We start from the raw sequence: 17,377 nt of genomic DNA on the forward strand, positions 1-17,377 counted from the left end.
AATTTCAAATCCAACTAGGATATGCCAACAAGTCATCACATCAAGAACTGTCCATTCTGGTTTATCCAACCCATCTCTTTTTAATCCTCCAGTGCCTATAGTTCCAGCAGTCACAGTCTTTAGACTCGATTCAAACAGGGGCAACTTGTCAGGCGATTTAGCCGCCTGACAAGTCGCGTTCCATTCTGTACTATGGAACCATTCTAATAAAAACAACTCAAGTCGCTCCGACTTAGAAAAAGGTTAATGTACTACTTCGGGATGACTTCAGGGTGACTTGCATTGACTTCTATACAGAAGTCATTTTACAAGCCGACGCTGAAGTCGTGTGCAGGTCACCTTACAGAGTCGCGCTGCCTCTGTGTGAACCGGGGCTTAGGGATTTAGTTCTCAAAGATCTAGACTCTACCTTTAAAAAAAATTTTTGTTCAAACAAGAATGAATATCGGATTATAATCCTTGTGCGAAAGGAAGGACCTAGTTATCCGCCCGGCCAATAAGGGGGATGGTATCGTAGTCCTTGATAAAGAGGTTTATCAGAGAGAAATGATTAAAATCTTAAGTGATCGCGATACTTATAGAGAGTTGGCCAATAATCCTACTTCTCTATATAAAAAGGATCTAAATGTCATTATTGAGAGAGGATTTAATAAACACATTTTGAATAAAAAAGAAAAAGCATTTTTGGGGCCACTTGTCCCTAGAATACCAACCATTTATTATTTACCAAACGTTCACAGGGATCCCATACACCCGCCAGGCCGCCCTATAGTAAGTGGAATTTACTCCATTATCTCACGTATAGGGCGGTATATTGTTTTTTTTCTGCAACTGCTAGTTAAAAAAAACCTGTCCTACCTTAAAGACACTAAAGACACTATTAGATTATTAGAGAACGTCAATTCAAGGAGATTACATCATGGCCACAGCTGACGTGGCCTCCATCTATACTTGTATACCTCATCAATTAGACATAGAGGCTGTGGAGTATTTTTTGGCCCAAGACGATTCACTATCCCGACGCCAACGTAAATACATTATAGAACTTTTGAATTTTGCTACTAAGCATAACTATTTCTGGTTTGACGGCAAATATTATTTACAACAGAACGGTGTGGCAATGGGGGCTAAATTTGCCCCCAGCGTGGTCAACCTACTTATGGCCAAGTGGGAGGAGGATGTTGTCTATGCTTCCTTTGGGCCAGATCTATAAATGACCTCCTCCTCCTATGGGATGGCCCTTCTGATTCCCTTGATCAGTTCTTTATGTCATTGAACAGAAACGATAGAGGTATTGTACTCACACATGAGTCCAGTAGAAAACGAATACATTTTTGGGTCTGAATATCAGTTTGAGTAATCGGCAATTTAAATTTAAAAATTATTTCAAACCCACAGACTGTAACGGTCTTATTCCCATACACATTTGCCACCATAAGTTGTGGCTACAGCCTATTCCTTGGAGTCAATTCCTACGTTTATGTCGGCACTGCACTGACATACACGATTTCATTCAACAAGCCTCTATAGTTAGACAGAGATTTCTTGAAAGGGCTACATCCAGGCTGATATAGAATCAGAACTACATAGAGTTTGTACTGTTGATCGAAGTTTACTTTTGGAGGTTAAACCTCGTCAGAAAAAGGATGACACCTTTAAATGGTCTATGTTCACTACATTCTCTACTTAACATAGACAGTTAAAACAGATTTTAGACAAACATTGGAATGTCATAAAAAATGACCGAATTCTGGACCCACTATTGCCAGATCGGGCCAAGATCATCTATAGAGGTGCCCCATCGTTACAAAGCAAAATTGCCCCCAATCATCAACCCTCCAGTCAAGCCCACATTTTTTCACAAACTCGTAGGTTATTACCCCTGTTAAAAATGCAATATTTGTCTGCAGAATACATGTGGTAAAAAGAAAACTACACAATTTAAATCTACAGTTACTAATCATGTTTATGATATGAAACATTTTTCCACATGCGACACTAGACATATTGTAAATCTAATTACGTGCCCATGCGGCAAACAATATGTGGGCAGAACTATTAGTGATCATTAGGGCATGACCACATGACTCACCAGCTCAACACAGTAAGCCTCATCCCAGGACTCATCGCGATGGGTGATTCGTTTGGAACTTCGATCGGCGGTGAGCTTGATGCTAATACTGTGATATGCTGGATTACTAATATCTTTCTAGTAAGCATAATTTGTGTGAAGGGGGATTGGCTATTTCAATAAACTGTTTGACACTATGGAAAGCATTCCCTTGTATTCTTACATGACACATCCACCTCACTGAACCGTTCCTGTCAAGGAGAGCTGAGTTTCCAGTAAGAGCGCTGCAGACTTGCGTTCGGAAGGAATCTACAGGCCCTGTCAATACTTACCTCTGGTAAGCAGATATACAAAGGGGTGTGCACGAGGTGGATTAGTGAAGGTGTAGCAGCTAATGATTCACGTAATAAGATCTTCTTTGGATCAGAAGCACACTACAACGCCTTGATTATACGAATTTCACTTCACTGAACTGTCAATAGGAGGAGCGGGTTCTTTGCACCACTCTTTATATGCAAATTTTTAGTGGATTGACAAACATTTAAGTGGATGTTGCCTCTCATGGTTCATGTATGATGTCACAAAACATGAGAGAATTTATTTACTGATTTATTTACTGCATTATATGAGACATCATATTGTTGAATATTTTTTGTTATTCATATGGAGCGCTGTTAATGCTTTGTTTTATAACTAGGCATGTATTTTGATACTGGTTTTTGAATTTTATAATAGCGGCTGAATGTGCAGATTACACATTTAGATTGAGTGCTGGGTTCAGGATTACTTAGTACTTCTGAAATTAATTTAATATAGAACTATTAGTTCGTTCTCTGTACGAGTTAACGAACATATAGCCATAATCAAAAAGGGATTGACTAATCATAGCGTTCCTAAGCATTATCGCAAATATCATAACTGAGATCCTAGGGGTACACAATTTTTGGTCATTGATCATTACATACCACCTTGGTGTGGAGGGGCTTATACCAGAGGTGTTTCGGGACTTGAGACATTCTGGATTTACCAATTACAATCCTACTCTCCGTTCGGGATGAACGTAGAGTGGGGTATTAACACTTTTATTAATCAAGCATTAAATAAAGCGTAAATATTATTATTTTAGTTAATATACATGATTAGGGGTTTCTAAATTTCCAATTTTATTTAATTGATATTAAGTTTGTATTTTTGTTTAAAACCTTCTCTCAATCCATTAACATTGTATTTGTATCAAATGTTGTTTATCCTTTTTTCTATGTTGAGGATTGTCTTGCAATTTAGGCGTCATCCTGCTTGGTTTTTGTCTTGATTGTCGGATGAGGCTTGACCTTTTCGTTTGATGCTGACAGTTGCATTATCTTGTTTCTCCACATGGGGGCTAGAGTGATGTACAATGGGTCGCTTTTTATGTGACGTGACCGAGTCTATGCCTCGGTTTCTAAACGAGGCTTGAACCGCTTCCGTGTTGTCGTCATTTCCAGTCTCCCACCTTGCTTCATTTCGAGGCTTGACGTGCACACCTCACTTTCAGATTGAGGCCTAATGCGCATGCTTTGGCGCCAATTTTGCTGATGACCCTGGAAACCTTAGGATGATTAGAGGCTGTGTCAGACAGCGTGGTCACCTGTTTTTTACATGACTGTATAAACTTAGGGTGGCAGAGACATCAGGACACCCCAGATGATGTCTGACTGAGACGAAACACGTCAGTACCCTACTGTCCTGTCTATGCCACTACAACTTGACTTTCTATGCTTTTGATGTTTTACTAAAATGTGAGTGTTTTACCTTTTTATGTACGGTTTTACACTATGTCGAGTTTCCTATCTTTTCTCTCATGTCCCAAGAGAGTATTGATGAGAGGACTCCGCACTCTGAAAGGTTCTATATATTTACATACCAATCCATTGGCTACGGTGGTTGTCGGCATTTGGCGATGATTCCAGTGAAGATTCCCTATTCAGGTGTTGAGAGACCAAAGCCCGTTTGACCCATTTGGTATATGCTAAATAGGGTCCCACTGTTCCGGTAAGCCTCCTTACACTATATTTGGTGGCAGAAGGTTTTCACAGCGATGATTTCTTTTCACTTGGGTGATTGAACAATAATATTTGAATCATGAATATATGGACTCTCCTTCGAAAACTGAACTGTTTATGAGCTTATGAGTTTTTCTATATATTCACTTGTATAATTTTTTCACGTTATGATTCATATTAATTCATATTTGTATGATTTATGTTTTTTGCGCTGCACTGTTTATACCCTTTTTTTGCACAAGTTGTCTCTTGTAGTGCGGGCTGCTTTATATTCTGAACACTAAGCACGGTTTAACACTATACTACTAATTAATATGAGATGCTCATTCAGAATTCATTGATAATTAGTATGAGACGCTCATTCAGAATTCAATGACAAGTGAATTTGACCAGCAGGTGATCTCCTTCTGACCTGCATTTGACCTGCTTTAATCAGATTTTTCATTCTCGTAGACATATATGGGAATGCAAAACTAACTTGAATAGAATGTAAGCCCATCAACAAAGACCCTTACCTCATCAGTCAATGAAAAAGCATGTATCCAGTGAAGCATGAATCCCTGCTTCCTTTAAAAACAGTGATGTCTGCCAAAGAAAGTCTAATCTTCTAAGGCTGCCATTATAAATCTGGAAACAGTATGGAAGGACACAGGACTGTGTTGACATACACTGCCATATGGCAGCCCATTTAAATTGTACAGGACCCCAATGTACCTCATATATGTCTACGAGATATATGTCGACGAGAATGAAAAATCTGATTAAAGCAGGTCAAATGCAGGTCAGAAGGAGATCACCTGCTGGTCAAATTCACTTGTCATTGAATTCTGAATGAGCGTCTCATACATTATGTCGCGTACACGCGGTCGGACTTTCCAATGGGAAATGTTGGATGTCAGCTTGTTGTCGGAAAGTCCGACCAAATGTATGCTCCATCGAACATTTGCTGTTGGACTTTCCACCAACAAATGTTTGATAACAGGTTCTCAAATTTGTCCGTCACACAAAAGTTCACGCATGCTCGGAATCAAGCAGAAGGAGCTGCACTGGCTATTGAACTTCCTTTTTCTCGGCTTGTCGTACGTCTTGTATGTCACCGCGTTCTCATGTTCGTAATTGTTGGCCAACATTTGTGTGACCGTGTGTATGCAAGACAAGTTTGATTGGCGGAAAGTCCGATCGTGTATAGGGGGCATTACTATGCTTTGTTGTAATACATAATAAAACCTAGGTTAAAATCATGTTAGCACAAACACAAAAGTGTGAATCCAGTCTGAATGGATGGCCACAGGGTTCCCAAAGCACTATGGGTTAGCTAAAGTGCCAGAAAGACAGTATTGGTTAGCTAAAGAGCCAACACAGTAGTAGGTAAGCTAAAGAGCTAGCACAGCAGTATATAGAAGTGACAGAGCTGGCAAAGCAGTAATGGTCAGCTAAAGAGACTGCACAGCAGTCTGCCTGATTACCTACCTTTCCTTTTCGTGCTGCGGCAGCTTCTTGCTTACTGATAATGGTCTCTGTAGATACTAGGGATGGCAGTAGTGCTGGTTCAAGTTTCTACAGACCGATAGTATAGACAAAAAATAGTCAACTCAAGCAAGACTAATTTTCAACAGTTAGTTTAACAACATTAGTTACATTTTAAGATAACTGTGCTCAAAATCTTGTGTCATCTCAGAGAAATTAAAAATCTTGCCTTACATAAAATTGTAAAGCCTAACCAAAAATACATTGAGGTTTTATTCATGTCTGTGATCCTGTTACTGTCTCTTTGATGCCCATAAAATAGGGGTTGTCACTGGAACAGGAAGGCAAAGACAGAAATGAAAACATTGCAAGAATTTCTAACCATTCCCCACTATAGAGAGAACTCTCATCACCCTTGTCCTGACAGGAAGTGAAGGGAAATCTCTTCAAAAGGGGAATAGGCAGAAAAAACCTGACAGAGGTTTTAGCCCTTCCTCCAGAAATTTTTACCTTCACCTTCCAGCAATGCGGCAGTTACATTCCTCATTGGCCACTGTCATCTTCTTCCAGGTACCGGGTATTCAGCCCCTTGATTGGCCAGCGGGAGAATGACATCCACCCATGCCTTTACAAAGTAATTGGCTATAGTGTGCCAGGTGTGTATTTAATAGAAGACTGCAAGCAGGCAGGTGTGTGTTATTGCAGAAAAATTTAGCATGTCTCTTCTGCAATAAGGAGTTGCCTGCTCGCAGTCTTTTAAAAATTAGGTTTAGTTTCACATTAGGAAAAGCCCTTCACTAATGTATGCATGAAACAGGGGGTTAGCAGTGTGTGCTGGACTTCTTCCCATCTGTGGTCCTCACTCAGCTTGGGCCTGTGAAATATCCCCCCAGGTGATATATTGGGAGATTAACCATGCAGAGACTCAGAGTACTGGCAACCAACCCCTTTGTACAGGATGATGTGATCTCCTATCTGGATAATTGTTATTCCACTTGCTGGAACAACAATTAAGTAAAGCATTTAGAAAAGTAAACACCAATTAGACATTCCATTATTAGGAGAGCTGGGATATGTCTAACCAGTGTAAGGGTTGATACACTGGGCCTGACATACGGGCCTGACGTATATGACTTGTGCATGACAATTCGTATGAGTTCCTGGTGGCTCTTTGGACATAAGGTGGCATGTGAGGAGTTCCCCAGCAGATGAGAATGGTTTTAGAGGCCCTCTGGCATGGGAACTGGCTAAACAACCCACTACTAGGGGGCAAACTTAGAGGTAACTCCGCCATAATGTACAAGTGTGCTGCGTATATTTGCACATTATGGCAAGAGCTGCCTACCCTTGGCCATGCTACAATTCTGCCTTAACACCCACCATGTTTCTGCTCACCTAGGATTGCCAGTTTGATTCTCAGGAGCAGTTTGATCAAATCACTGACAGAGCCTGTCAGTTTGCGTTATCCTCTCTGAACATACTCAGTTTAGTAAGTGTTTACACAAAGACCCTACCTCCAAGCCAAATGGGATATTTAGTTGGCTCCAGTTATTTATAGCCACAGCCTACATTACCAGGTAGCTGCATGTTTCTGAATGGCCTGTAAAATTGCCTGACCTGCAATATAGTTGTAAATTAGTTATTGAAACATTTTAAGTTACTGTTTTATATTTCTGGAGGAACATTTATACAAACGGTTCACGTATATAACTGAGATGCACATGTTTGAGCTTCTGGGTGAGTGCTTTAGCAAACTAAATATCATCCAGTGACCCAGCTAGAGCTTAGATTTACTTTGGTCCAGGGTTCTTCCTGACTGCCAGTCACATATCATAGAGGCAAACATTTTACAGTAGAAAATTTAGGTAGAAGATGAAAGCCATGAAATACAAGAAACAGTCTGGTAAATTCATCTTACATGGAGTCGTCGGGGAGGATGCTTCTTTATTATACTAGTTGTGTCACCATCTTCCAGTGGAACATCAAAAGAAATTGGCCTGTGTACTTTAAACAAAGAAAGAAAACAATGTTCAGACCATTATCGCTTAAAAGTAATAAAGATTAATCATCATACTATATAACATTTTATCTAACTCACCATTGCCTTTCAGAGACCAAAAAATCTACTTTGGGTGAAACATTCATATATATATATATATATATATATATATATATATATATATATATATATGTATGTATATATATATATATATATATATATATGAACGTTTCACCCAAAGTAGATTTTGGGTTTGGGATTTTGATATATACACACACACTATATTACCAAAAGTATTGGGAGGTCTGCCTTTACACACACATGAACTTTAATGGCATCCCAGTCTTAGTCTGTAAGGTTCAATATTGAGTTGGCCCACCCTTTGCAGCTATAACAGCTTCAGCTCTTCTGGGAAGGCTGTCCACAAGGTTTAGGAGTGTGTCTATGGGAATGTTTGACCGTTCCTTCAGAAGCACATTTCTGAGGTCAGGCACTGATGTGGATGAGAAGGCCTGGCTTGCAGTCTCTGCTCTAATTCATCCCAAAGGTGTTCTGTCGGTTTGAGGTCAGGACTGTGCAGACCAGTCAAGTTCCTCTACCCCAAACTTGCTCATCCATGTCTATATGGACCTTGTTTGTGCACTGGTGCGTGGTCATGTTGGAACAAGAAGGGGCCATCACCAAACTGTTCCCACAAAGTTGGGAGCATGATATTGTCCAAAATGTCTTGGTATGCTCATGCCTTAAGAGTTCCCTTCACTGGAACTAAGGGGCCAAGTCCAACCCCTGAAAAACAACCCCCACACCATAATCCCCCCTCCACCAAATGATTTGGACCAGTGCACAAAGCAAGGTCCATAAAGACATGTATGAGCAAGTTTGGGATGGAGGAACTTGACTGGCCTGCACAAAGTCCTGACCTCAACCCGATAAAACACCTTTGGGATGAATTAGAGTGGAGACCGCGAGCCAGGCCTTCTCTTCCACATCAGTGCCTGACCTCACAAATGTGCTTCTGGAAGAATGGTCAAACATTCCCATAGACACATTCCTAAACCTTGTGGACAGCCTTCCCACAGGAGTTGAAGCTGTTATAGCTGCAAAGGGTTTGTCAACTTAATATTGAACCCTATGGACTAAGACTGGGATGCCATTAAAGTTCATGTGAAGGCATGCGTCCCAATACTTTTGGATATATATATATATATAGATATAGATATAGATATAGATATCTATATATCTATATAGATATCTATATATCTATATAGATATATATAGGAAAACTTCATCCAAAGTTGATTGTTTGGTTTCTGAAAGGCAATGGTGAGTTAGATAATCTGCTTCAATAGTTTAGACAAGCTCATATTAATAGCTCGTATTTATAAAGCAGTAAGGGCTCATTTACATATGCATCACTCTGTGAAGATACACATATACATACACACACGTGTATATGTGGTGGCCACCCTGAAAAATCTCCATGCCCCTATGGGTTCTAAAAGTTGAGGGACTTTAACCCCTAAATAAAATACCCAATTGCTTAGGGGACCCTGGGGTCTAGTGTGGGTTTTTTCTCGTTAAAAAAAGTTTTTAAAATACCTTGTGAAAAGCTCCATTCATAAATATTTATATTTTTTTATTTATATCAAGATATTCCTCTGACACTTGTCGCAGAGTGTATTTAAAATTTTAGATATACACTGGTGACAAGTGTCACTCATACTATACATCGCGGCCATTTACCATGTATTTCCATGTAGTTCTCTATTCAGTCAGAGAACAGAAGTATGTCAAAGCCTCTATGACATATGATCTCTGATTCTAAACTATAAAATATGGTTTTGAGAAAAACTGGTCTGAATTTCAGATAGAGCAAAAACAAATGTGTTACATAATTATTTGTCTTCCCCACGAAGTTTGCGTACAGAGGTCACTCATTTAAGGCTCGCCATTTCTTAAATGTCTCGCAAAACAACTTCATGGGTCAATTGGTGGATGCCCCAACTAGCAATAATGCTCTGATAGATCGACTAATTACAAATAACACAGATCTGATCGCAGATGTGGATTTATGGGACAACTTGAGGGGTTGTAAAGGTAAAAGTTTTTTCACCCTAATGCATTCTATGCATTAAGGTGAAAAAACATCTGACAATACCGGCCCCCCCAGCCCCCCGTTTTACTTACCTGACCCCTCGAAAGTCCCGCGCTCGCCCCCAACATCCTCTTCGCCGCTCAGCATGGACTTTGATTGGTTACAGTGGATGGATTGAAAGCAGCGCAGCCATTGGCTCGCGCTGCTGTCAATCACATCCAATGACGCGGCGCACCAGGGGGAGGGGCCGAGTGATACAGTGAGCGGCTATGGCCGCCGGCTGTATCACGGGAGCGCGCCCACAAGCACTCAACACCATGCGAGGGAGCGCGCATGACAGTGTTGAGTCCTTGCAGGGGGGAGCCGAGACAGCCACCGAGGGACCCCAGAAGACCAGGTTCGGGACCACTTCAAAAGAGCCAACTTCTCTAAGCTATGCTCCATACTACAAAATATTAACCACTTGTTAACCAGGCCAATTCTGACACTTCTCTCGTACATGTAAAAATCGACCTTTATTGCAAGAAAATTCAAACTCTCAAACATTATATATATATATATATATATATATATATATATATATATATGTATATTTTAGCAGAGGCCTTAGAGAATAAAATTGATGGGTTTTGCAATTTGTTATGTCATGCAGTATTTGCGCTTTTTCAAACGCTTTTTCTTTGGAAAAAATACACTTTAATGAATTTTATTGCACACAAACACAATATAATACCCAATTTTTGATAGAATTTAAAAGATGATGTTATACTGAGTAGATACTTAACATGTCACGCTTTAAAATTGCATATATTCGTGGAATGGTGCCAAACTACGGTACTTAAAATTCTCCATAGGCAAAGTTTTAAACATTTTTGCAGATTACCAGTTTAGAGTTACAGAGGAGGACAAGTGCTAGAATTATTTCCCTCGCTCAGACGTTTGCAACGATACAACACATGTATGCAGGGCCGGCGCCACCATAAGGCAGCACAGGCAGCCGCCTTAGGGCCCCAGGCTAGGGGGGCAGTAAAATGCCCCTTTCGCCTCTGTAGACAGACCCCTGTGCTCCATGTCCTGGACTCCGAACACCATCCACACCCTCCATGCACCTTCCCGTTCTGCTCGCATTTCTCTGGTGCCTCTCTACCTCTTACACGTAGTATTTAGCCCTGTCTCCGCCCCCACAACTCTGCCTCGCCCCCACAACTCTGCCTCGCCTCCGCTCAGCCTGCATTTCCAGCAGTGGCGGGAACTTCAGGGATCGCAATTGCTCCAGGGGGCCTGTGCGGCTGCCGCGGCAGACAACTGCAAACACCTGCTACTTATCCCGAGTGTCAGACGTTCCTGAAGAGCTTCAGTCAGGAAAGTGCGGTGGCGGCTGGCAAATTGTTTGTGCAGATAACGGTGCCAGAGGCTGACAGCTCTTCTCCTGTCACCTCAGAAGCTGCTGCTAGTGGGGAGTGAGCTCTTCTTCTTCCTCCATAGTCCCAAGCCCATGACCGGACAGCTTCCCCCCCCCCCCCCGAAGAGGAGGGTGTGTGACATTCATTGTGAGTGTTCCTTGCTGCTACCCACTGTAGGTAAGTCTTATCATCTGGGGACATGCATGTTTGTGTCAGGGACATGCGGTGAAGTCAGTGGCTGGTGAGGTGAGGCACTGGCTAGTATCAGAGCCAGATACACACAAGTTACATATGCCATGAACGTTAGAGGGAGAGCGATAATTCCAGCACTAGACCTCCTCTGTAACTCTAAACAGGTACCCTATAAAACTTTTAAAGCGTTGTCTATGGAGATTCTTAAATACTGAAGTTTGGCGCCATTCCACGAGCGTGCAAAATTTTAAAACTTGACATGTTAGGTATCTATTTACTCAGCGTAACATCATGTTTCACACTATACAAAAAAATCGGGCTAACTTCAGAGTTTTTTTTTTTATTCATGAAACAGTTTCTATCCAAAAAAAAAAAAATGTGTTTGAACGCGTGTAACATAAAAAGTTTCAATGACCGCCATTTTATTCCCTAGGGTGTCTGCTAAAACAATATATATAATGTTTGGGGGTTCTGAGTAATTTTCTAGAAAAAAAAATGATGATTTTTACATGTAGGAGAGAAGTGTCAGAATTGGCCTGGGTGGCAAGTGGTTAATTACCATAAGTAAGTAATATAAAAATAATTATTATATATTATTTTTAAGGTAAGTTAGTATATTTTCAAAAACTGTACTCAAGCAGTTGGATTAATGGACAAATTACTGAAGTTTGAAGTTAAAACTTTAAACCAGTAATTTAACAGTAAATGGACAAATAATAAATTATTATCTTATAACATGCTTTATCATGTACCTTTTCAGCAGCAGCAGATTCTCATTCTCCCTCTTAACTGTGTGAGAAAAACATGGAATTATTGGTAAATCTTATACATATAAACCCATGTTTTTTCTTGTAGTTAAGAGGGCTGGGCTGGAAGGGAGCATTTGTCTTTTAGACACATTTCCCCTTCTATGACACTGCAGTGAGAGGCGTGCCTCCACTGCAGCATTTTTATTGGACAGCTTAGGCCAATGGTGCTTTATCATTGGCCCAAGGCTCCAAGCTGTCCATTGAGCTCAGTGCCTCTGACAAGAAGTGAGAAAAGGCACTGTGAGCTCATCCTCTCAGTCTGCTGCAAACAGTGTGCCAGCTTGTATTTAACCTGGCTGCTCTGTATTTAGCTTCTGACAGGCTGTGCAAGGAGCCCCGTATCTTCTGAACCATAGATGATATGGTTTTTATGTTAATGCCACATGAGTCTTTGCTTCACCTGCCTTCCCTGACTACACGTCCCTGGTTTGTGTACTCCATAGCCCAGGCAGTGTACAGGGAATATGGCAGGTTCACAGTCAGTACAGCTCACACTTGGCACTGATGGAGGGAGTGGGACACATGCAATTATTTACAATATAGTTGCCAAACAAGTTACATTATATGCAAGATTATTTTCATGTCAAGATGCTATAGCTCAGCCACATCTCTCATGGGCCAGCGCAAGACACCATCAGACTTGAGCAGTATTAACAATGTGAAAGTGGAGTAACTCATAACAAGGCACAAGGAAGGGGGAAGAGTTTTGTTTTTTTTTTTTGCATGAGAGATCCGGCTGTAGGGATCAGAGGGACCTTGCACTGACGCCCGACGACACAGGCTTTAATGACACAGGCTTTGACTTATGACTACGACTCTGCCTCTTGATCGGATACCCCACTGTCAGCACATTACCAACCTCTGCCTGTTCCTGACTTTGCAACTGATCCTGATTCTGAGCCTGTCTGCCCGGCTCCCGCTAAACAAGACTTGTAATCAGCCTCCTTGCCACCACGACAAGTACTCCTGCATCTCGCTCCCACAGCTGCCAGGTGCCTGCGCCCTTCCATTGCCCTAGCAGTCCCTGTCTCCACTACCAGGAGTGCTTGGTCAGGAACCGTGCAAGAGGCCACCCTCATCATCTCGGGTTCCACTATAAGGTACGTGACAGGAGCATGCGGGAACGTCAAATACCCTTTTAAAAGAAGCCACAAACTCTGGGAAAACTCAAGACAACAGGTTTTTGTGTCTCCCATAGAGGGTTTGCCCAGGCCAAGGCTCTCTCAGAAAGCAAAGATATCACAAAACCTGCTTTGCTTCTGTCTGTGGGAAACACCTGGGGCAGCATCTCAAAGTATATCTCAACCTGGTTCAAAAACCCTCTGCATTGGACTCGATCGCCCCCAAATCGATGGGGAAGTGGAACGGAACCGGACATATCTCTTATAGAGGTAATACTCGAGGTGGGTACCTGCACAGAGACTGGAGCAGCAGCAGGGACGGTCTGCAACACAGGTTGTATCGGAGCAGCTAGAGTGGGAGATTCCAGGTGAGCCGTGGGACTCAGGAGCATTTGTAACGCCATGGCAAACTGATCCATGCGGTAATCCTGCTCATCCAAACTGGAAAAAATATTACCAACAAGTGGATTCACTGCATCTTCTGAATTTATGGCCTTCGACCTACTGTCAGAAACCATGAATCGGACTGAGGCAGAAGTACCGTTAAATCACACTTGTTTAATAATAATAATAATAATAAAAAGGTAAACAGAGTAAACATAGTCAAAACATAGCCAGAGTTCAGGAACCGGAATGGATTGTCAGACAAGCCAAAATGTTAGGAAGCCAGAGATGAGCGTAGTAGAACAGCAAGCAGGATCTAGAGCCAGAAGGAATGTCAGCCAAGCAAGTATTTAACAGGAACACAGGAGAGCGTCTCTAGAGATGTGACCAAGGCGAAGGCAGAGATCATCTGGGCTGGATGGCTTAAGTAGGCAAGACTGACGAGCAGAATATCATTAACAGGTGAGTCACTGTGGAAAGAAAGAAGCTGGCAATGAGCCAACAGCTGAGCGGCCAGCTTTGAGAAGGAAGGGCTGAGCCCAGCCCTGACAATCGGCTGCTTTTGTAATAAACGTATCTAGTTTCTCCTCTGTACACTGCATTGGACCTGGAGCTCCTCTTTTATTCCTACCGCTGAGTTACACAGAGGAGAAACCCTTACTTGTCTATGGCAGGAACCTGGACTACCTTGGTCAGCTTTATACTTCCTCATGCTGTTAACTTATGGCGGTAAGGTAAGGGACCACCTTACACAGAGGTGTAATTGCACTGAAGAAACTAATCACCAAGTCACCAAGTCACAAATTTTTGGATCTGCACAGAGTGTCATTTGGAGCAGCACTTCACGGCTTCAGTTCACTCTTATATGGACTTGTTTTATACTAGTAGCACTTTAATATTTATATCTGAAGATTTACTTATGTGGACTTTTCCATCACTTTAATATTAGCCTATACGAAGATTGTATTTCACTATTATCACTTTTATCACTTGCACTTTATATTTATTCATTTATAGTGGCTATTCTCTAGTACTGTACAATTAGCGTTTAGGATTTATTCCATACGTGCCTTATTATATATCCACTATTATTATTTTAGCTAATACCTAGAGCGCAACATCACTCATTGATTTTTATTCCAATCCAGAGGGCTTGCCTCCCAGCAATGTAAGCCTGCACTGTAGCTGTCTTTCAGCTATAGCGCAGGTGGGAAGAGGTTAATCGGTAATATTACCCTCCAATCAGCGGTGGGTAAATATTCCAAACTACACCCTCTGGCATGATCCCTAGTTAAGGCAATTTTTGTGAAGATAAAAAGCTAAGCTTATAGACATGATTGGCTTCATCTTGAATGATCAGTCAAAGGTTTAATTACCAGAGTCCATCTTGAGCTTCATCGATCCTTATCAGACTCCATATTGAGCTTCATTCATAATCATCATCATCGTCTTCATCGGCATCCATCTTGAGGCTATATCCATCCATACAAAGTCATCCACCACCATCTTACTTCTGAGGGTAACTAATGGTATGTTATTATCTAGATGATTTTTGCTTGTTAAATGTAAGTTTCCACTTACGATAGATTTTGCTTGTTTAATGAAAGATCACGCTCCTGGTTTCATAAATTCTAGGGATTAGATGATTACATTTTAGCCGTATTGGCGCAGCTTTTATTGAGACTTGGCCTCTTTTTCCTACTGCAGAAGAGCAATAGGTACAGTCTGATAATAGCAGATTAATTGTCTGCTAGGCTTAAAAATATTTGCTTATGATATCTACTAGAGGAAACTAATTATTTGACTCAGTCTAGTTCCTTGATATATATAAATATATTTTAGCCCTGTGAACTGAGGAATTTCATTGTGAAATATAATTGCTGTGTCTCTGTCATACTATATTAATCTTACTGCTATCCATGATTGTATTAAAATAAAATGCAGCACTTTTTTAAAATAAGTAAAGAAAGGCCTTCCCAATAGTCTATAAAGAGTTCCTTGAAGCCAGGAACAGAGAAGGCACCTCAGATATATATAAAACATCACAGGATAATGGCAAAAAGAAAGGGCGGTCCCCCACCTTCACCTCAGCACATAGAGCCTCTTATTCTGAATTGTGGACCACCTAAGATATAAGCAGTCAAAAAGCGCTCAAGTAACCTCTGAACACCATGAGATTTAGGCAAATTCCATAGGGGCTATGGCTTGTACGGAGTCCTCACTCTTAGATAGTCACTCCAAAACTCATGCCACCAACCCATACAAATGAAAAAGAAGAACAGAACCGCCTCATGGTGTAGTAATAAAGAACAATTCAATGTTTATTACAACTCCAAAATACTCATACTCAATACTAATACATTGTTCACAATAAAACAAGCATGTCATCAAAAAATTTAAAAATGTCAAACCAGCAACATGGCTACGGTCCTCGTGTGTGGTGACGTCATGTGTCGTAGACTATCTGAAAGTGAAGACTTTGTATAAGCCATAGCCCCTATAGAATTTGCCTAAATCTGATGGTCTGCAGTGGTTACTTGAGCGCTGTTTAACCCCTTATATCTTAGGTGGTCCACAATTCAGGGCAAGAGGCTGTGCCGAGGTGAAGGTGGAGGACTTCCCTCTCTTTTTGCCACAATCCTTTGATGTTTTATATATGTAGAACCCTCTAATGTGTGCTACTAGAATTAGAGATGTAATCAAACCATAGTCTGGCCAAGGGATAAACCTGAATCACTGAATCTGGGTCAGGGTTATTAGAGGCCAAAGCTTGATGACTCATTCTGGCAGTTCTCTGGTGCCCCCCCCATTTCTAGAATGTTGGAGAACATTCTGGAAGATAGTGGGTGGAGGCTACGAGGGGTTGCCTTGAATATTTAGGGGCCCTTAGCCAATCCCCAGGTTACGGGCCTGTCAGGGAACTAAGAAGCCTTTAAATAAACATGAACCATGCCAGTAGGAGGGTCAAGTGGAAGATGGCGAAGCAATGCTGAAGGGAGTCTGTCGGTGGCCCTTGAAGGACCCCTGCTGGGGAGGGGGTTTACCTCAGGCTGGAGCTCATGAGGATGGCCTGGTATCCCACCACAGGCGGCAGTTGGAGGGACCATAACTGAAGAGGCAGCAGAGAGAGAGCAAGGAGAGGCAGTGAGTAGGGGAAAGACTGCCAGCTGTAGCAGTGCTCTCTTAAAGACAGTGGTGTGCCAAGTGTTCATCCAACCTTGCCCTGGGGAGTCTCCATGTGTGTGACAGTCAGGAGGACTGGGAAGAGAAAACAGCCAGGTGGGCTGGTGGCAGCCAGGTGGGCTAGCATCTCTGCAAGCAGTAGAACTGAAACTAGGGAAGCAACTGTCAGCACTGAGAAGACCCTCCATACTAAAGGAGAGCCAGGAACGTACCCGGTAGGTGCCGTTAGGGAGGAAGTGCCAGGGAGGCTGATCCGGGGCTGGAGCATCCCAATAAGTACGCTCCATTGAGTGACATTGGTGAAACCAGTCAGGGACCAGCACTGCTGAAGCTGAGGGACTCTCCTAGCTGCCAGGGGAAGAACTCCTCCAGTGAGAGTGGGTGGGGAGCAAAGGGAAAGGATAGACAGATTCTGGTGGTAGGGGACTTAATTCTTAGAAGGACAGAGAGGGCAATCTGTGACAAAGACCTGAAGCGCTGAACTGTATGCTGTCTATGGGGCGCTCGGGTTCGGCACATCACGGATCTGGTGGACAGATTACTGGGAGGGACTGGGGAAGACCTGGCTGTCATAGTGCACGTTGGCACCAATGACAAAGTCAGAGGCAGTT

General features: G+C 42.0%; 1 protein-coding gene across 2 annotated transcripts in view; it reads right to left on the minus strand.

The window, feature by feature from the left end:
• Positions 1-17,377, minus strand: part of CCDC198 (coiled-coil domain containing 198) — a 78,669-nt gene that overhangs the window by 13,309 nt on the left and 47,983 nt on the right. For both annotated transcript variants that reach the window (XM_073610709.1, XM_073610708.1), the window contains exons 2-3: positions 7,499-7,584; positions 5,584-5,670 (exon numbers count right to left, since the gene is read on the minus strand). In XM_073610709.1, coding sequence (XP_073466810.1) covers positions 5,584-5,670; positions 7,499-7,584 — 173 coding nt within the window. The remainder of the gene's footprint in view (positions 1-5,583; positions 5,671-7,498; positions 7,585-17,377) is intronic.

This window comes from Aquarana catesbeiana, linkage group LG13 (genome assembly GCF_042186555.1).
Source record: "Aquarana catesbeiana isolate 2022-GZ linkage group LG13, ASM4218655v1, whole genome shotgun sequence".
In the NCBI taxonomy this organism is placed as follows: domain Eukaryota; kingdom Metazoa; phylum Chordata; class Amphibia; order Anura; family Ranidae; genus Aquarana; species Aquarana catesbeiana.